Below are 5,279 nucleotides of genomic sequence, written 5' to 3'. Positions count from 1 at the left end.
AACTCACTCTGTAGACCAGGTTCCCTGATGTAAGTGAGAACACTTACATACTTACTCAGTGTTTGATTTTCTGTGCCTGATGATTTCATTCTATACAATGCTCTCTTGCCTCATCCAATACAAATGGAAGATTTGCATTCATGCTTGAGTGGAACCATATCCCACTGTCTACGTGCACTCGGCTCATTCCTCAGTAGACGGCTGCACTGACTTTGTGTTGCTTTCTGTGAGCGGCAATGATGTCAGGAGTCAGGACTCTTGGGCTTGCTGACTTCCAGCCCTCAGCATAGCTACCCTCCAGTGGGACTGCAGGATCCCCAGGACCCATGGCATCACTAGATTCAGGATGCTTTTCCCGGTATCTGTTCAACTGGCAATCCCACTTTGTGTACAACGAGGCCACGGGCTCAGCCTGTGCTTGGCAGGGGGAGGGTGGTGGCGGGACTCAACAAGTCAGTGACTGGATATAGTTGCCACCAAAACCACAGGAAAGCCAACTAGCTAAACCTAACTTGGAGTAGTCTCGGTGTGCTGTGGTCACAGTATGAGAGTTTTCAGAGAGGGCTCTTGCCGAAGGCTCAAGGTCCCAGTTGTACAGCAGTGTGAAATGCACAGGGCTCATACGTAGTCATTCACGTCTAAGACATGCCTGCACTTTCTGACCTAAACACACTTATTTTTAAGTACCCAAAGCTTTTAATATCTCTACACAAGAGATCCACAATACACTGGCTAAGGTTGATCGTTTTTATGAAACTTATTTCTTTGATAATATATTTACCATTCAGCTTATAGGCTGTAGAAAATATTGTTAGCTATTAGGAACTAGAACCAAAACCATGGGGCTCGACAGATGGCTTGGCGGTTAAGAGCAGTGACTGCTCTTCCAGAGGTCTTGAGTTCAATTCCTAGCAACCACATGGTGGCTCACAACCATCGGTAATGGAATCCGATGCCCTCTTCTGGTGTGTCTGAAGACAGCTACAGTGTACACGTACATAAAATAAATAAATCTTAAAAAAAAAAAAAAGCCATTTAGAACCCAAACCATAAAGAACCATCTGATATACACAGTGTTGAGAAGACTGCTCCCAGTAGACAGTCCTGCTGATGGTTTCACTCTGGTTTCAACCAGAAGATAAAGAACCCACCAAAATGAAAAGTCTGGTTGTTGGAAGGGACACAGATCATACTCTATGTCTACCCAAGAAAACAAGACATTCAGGCCTCAGGTAAAGTTAATCTTATTTTTTCTTCTTCAGTATAAGGATTGAATTGGGAGCCTCACACTTGCTCACCAATGGATCAATGGATGGGTTAGCACCTATAGACATTGAAATTTCACTAGCACTTTGAGATTAATTATTTAAAGTCACACAGGTAATTCAGGGTATCAGTGACGCTCTGGTGTAATATCACTTGTGCATTTGTTTGGAAATAGGGCAATACTCTGTATATAACCCAGGCTGACCCTGAACTCGCAGTCTCCCTGGGATAGAGGGATGCAGCATTACATCTGGATACTAAAATCTATAGAGTATGGTTAGTTCCTTATCTACACCATGCTTACATTCCTAAATAGTAGCTGCCCCATGAACTTTCTGTAGTTCACCACTCACTGGGTGCCAGTGTCATAATAATTTCAATTAGCACATGAAGGTGTCTGTAATCCCAGCACTCAGTAGAATGAGGCCAGGCTGGAAGGGCCAGAAAGGGCAAAATAGCAAGATCCCATTTCAAAAAACTGTGATCAGATGAAAAATGAAGCATTATGTTGATTAGATGCCTTGGCATGTCTGTGCTGTGCTTTACCAAGCCATGGCCATGTTTAGTTCCAGGTTCTGCCTCCCTGGGAGCTGCAGATGGCTGCAGGGAGACTCACCGTTGTATCCAGTTGTATCCAGTGGACCTCGTTGCTGGAGCTGATGCGAGACTGCTGGGTCTGCAGTGTGTATGGGAAGGAGCTCACCTGGAGCACCAGCAGGTTGAAAGCGTCTAGAACTTCTCTGCAATTAATAACTCGATCAGCCAATCCATGGGTTGGCTCACCATGGGACAGAGAGCCCGAAATCACACTGTAGAAACAGTAAAAGTCATGTCAGGGTTTCCTCACCCAGCTGACCGCACACAGAAGCAGCGCTGCATAGGGGTGACACCGGACTGATTCTACTTGAGAGGGGCAGATCCAATCAGAATGCGATTTGGAGTTCCGTGTGGTGGTACACACCTGTAAACTGGAAGCACATGAGAAGCTGAGGCAGCCAAGATAGAGAGTTCAAGGCCACCTTGGGCTATATAATGAGATTTTTGTCTCATAAAGCATACAATTTGAAAGACAAAAAAATTGATGTTCTCATTTATATTCTTATTTTTATATTGCCCTTCCAGACAGGTGCTGTGGGTTCTTCCCTTCCTGGCTTTCCAGTTTGTTCCTAAGCTATTCTGAGTGTGAACTCAGTCGTGCAGTTTGATCGTTTTACTGTGAAAGCTTCCAGCCTTGCAAAGACCTGTGTCCACGTCAGCCTGGGAGGAGGGATAGGAAGAGGGTCGAGAGGAGGCCTGGGAGCCCAGAACGTCACACTGCTAAAGTTTTCACTGCTAAAGTTCAGATTGGGTATGCCAGGTTATCATGCATATTTTATTCTATTATATTTTCATTTTCGTGTGTGTGTGTGTGTGTGTGTGTGTGTGTGTGTGTGTGTGGGCACACATGCACGTGCACACATTTGTTCAGTCTCAGGAGCTCACATGGTGGAAGAGAGAACTGATTCCCACAGGTGTCCTCCGACATCTATGTATGCACAAGTGCTACATGAATGTACACGCATAAAATAAATCAGTAACGACAAAAAATGAAACATAACTGGACAGCAGAGTTTCAGGGGCAAGGAATTACTGGGAATAAGTTACCAATGGGAAGGCACGGACTGCGAGGGTTTCAGCGCCTTCACCCACGACTAAAGGGTTTCCTTAGGTAAGTGACTGCTAAGGAAGAAATACTGGATCTGCTCCCACTGAAGCAATCACCTCGTTAGCTCCACATGGGAGTTGTCATGAACCAGCACAAACAGTGTGTATGGGTTCTGCTTCACCCTCCTCATGAAAACTTCAAACTTGCTTTGGATCTCATTGTCCAGGCGAACAACGTATCTCTCTGCTCTCTGGTGAGCCAGCCCACTTTCCTCCAGGCCCAGGTCCACAAGGACACCTGCCAAGAGAAAAAAGTTTTTATACATTGTTGTGTCACACACACACACACACACATACACACACACACACATACACACACACACACACACACACACACACACACACGCTTGCGCACACACACATACATGAAGCTCAGTGTTGACCAATACTGGGCGCTAACCACACAGAGGTTTAAAGAGAAAACCTTTTATTCTTTCTCATAGTCTGCTGAGTTTAGAGGAGGGAATGGCAGACTTCCCTTTCTTTGGAACACCCCATTCCATGTCTCATGGCCTGATGTAAAGAACAAGAAAGACATTTCTGCTGCTTTTGTGGTTTGAGATAGGGTTTCAGGAGCCCACACTGCCGCCCGGGATTAGACAGTGAAGGCTTAGAGGCCTACACCACCACACCCAGCTTACAAGACAGGCCTAGGGATGCTCTGCTTCTTGGAGTAAAAGCTGTTGAATGCTTAAGACCCATTTTATTTAACTCCCTTTTGTAGGTAAAGTGCTAATGTGTACCTTAGGCTGATAAGAAAAAAACCAAGCTTTGGTTTGCAGATAGTGAATAAATTAATATAACATAAAAACCTTATTTTTCCAAATTTAGCCTAGAAAAGGAAAACACATATTAGGGCTTTACGGGTGCCGGGCTTTTCAGGTTCCACTGAATCACATTGTCAGCCCCTACTGAAAGCATTTTATACAGGGATACACATACACACAGAGTGTGTACAAAACAAACACAATTACCCATGAGTACCATATTCTCAGGAAATTAGAAATTGTGTGGCTTTAGTATGGTTCAGTAGCTCTGTCTATAGCTAAGTCTGATGTGCAGACATGCAGGTGTGCGAAGCTGCTGTTCACAGCCCACCCTCCTTAGAAATGAAGAGGTTTTTATGAGTTGGACTGATGAATTTTACCCTTTTAACAAAATGACACCAACCAGTTAACAACTACGTGCAGTTAGCATCGACAAAGTATAATAGCAGCCGTAAGTGAAACAGGACGCAAAAGTGGAAAATGTTTTATTTTATGAAAGTTTATTGTACCAGAAAAAGAAAACATAAAACTAATCTTAGTTCAAGATTTTTCCCCAGCTGGCCTGAAACCACAGAAGTCTGTCTGCCTTTGCTTGCTGAGTGCTGGGATTAAGGACATGAGTCCTATATTTTTTTTAATGTGATTTTTATTTGTGTCTATATGTACCTGTATGTGGCTGTGTGCATGTGAGTGCTGTGTCTGTGGACACAAGGAGAAGGTGCTGGTTCTCTTGGAACTTGAGCCACCAGGTGGATGGTGGGAATCGAATCCCGGAGTCTTTAGCTAGAGCGGCCAGTGTTCCTAACCACTGAGCCACTCCTCTACCTCCTGAGGAGCCTTGTCTTGGAGACTATTTTCAGTTTTACCTGAAAGTAGTCAGATTTTCTTGTTACTGTTTCCAAAGGACACTAAGCAACAGGTGGGCACTGTGAAGTCTTTTGAGGTGGATGACCCACGGTACTCACTCAGCACTCAGTAACTATGTACTGGTCATTGACTTTATATCAGGCAGTCTTCAGGACTATGCCAGGTCTGAACTTACAGAGAGAGAGAGTGACAAAGGCCCCAGTGGCACGGGGGAGGCACTGTCATAATGGAAACAGGTACCGTGGGGGTACAGGAAGCCAGCAGAACAGGGACGCCAGGAGCTTATTCTTGTTTGCAAAGTGGGAAAGGCTCAGGCCATCTGAAGAGTCCCTAGCAAGCAGGCAGTGGCAGCAACAGCATCTCCGATAAGAAAGTAACACATGTTCACCCCGAGAATCAAAGGGGAAATACACGTTACATCCACATAGAATGGGATCACACCAAAAAAAAAAATCTTAAAACAGTAAGAAAGAAGTAGGTGAAAACGACAACAATGACAACCACAACAACCACGTCTCTACAAAATCCACAAATGCACACAGGAAAGCTCTGAACTAAACCAAACTAAAAGAACGGTTCTATAACTGGGGGTGTACGGGTCTATTACTGGGGGTGTACGGGTCTATAACTGGGGGTGTACGGGTCTATGACTGCGGGTGTACGGGTCTATAACTG

General features: G+C 44.7%; 1 protein-coding gene across 4 annotated transcripts in view; it reads right to left on the bottom strand.

Annotated features, from left to right (window-relative positions):
- The window catches only part of Greb1l (GREB1 like retinoic acid receptor coactivator), a 265,485-nt gene that overhangs the window by 39,248 nt on the left and 220,958 nt on the right, over positions 1–5,279 (bottom strand). For all 4 annotated transcript variants that reach the window (XM_031364954.1, XM_031364953.1, XM_031364956.1 and 1 more), the window contains 2 exons: positions 3,028–3,208; positions 1,883–2,075 (listed from right to left, as the gene is read on the bottom strand). In XM_031364954.1, coding sequence (XP_031220814.1) covers positions 1,883–2,075; positions 3,028–3,208 — 374 coding nt within the window. The remainder of the gene's footprint in view (positions 1–1,882; positions 2,076–3,027; positions 3,209–5,279) is intronic.

The sequence above is a fragment of the Mastomys coucha genome, unplaced genomic scaffold, assembly GCF_008632895.1.
Source record: "Mastomys coucha isolate ucsf_1 unplaced genomic scaffold, UCSF_Mcou_1 pScaffold13, whole genome shotgun sequence".
NCBI classification, from domain to species: Eukaryota; Metazoa; Chordata; class Mammalia; order Rodentia; family Muridae; genus Mastomys; species Mastomys coucha.
This window is presented reverse-complemented; position numbering and strand designations above follow the sequence as displayed.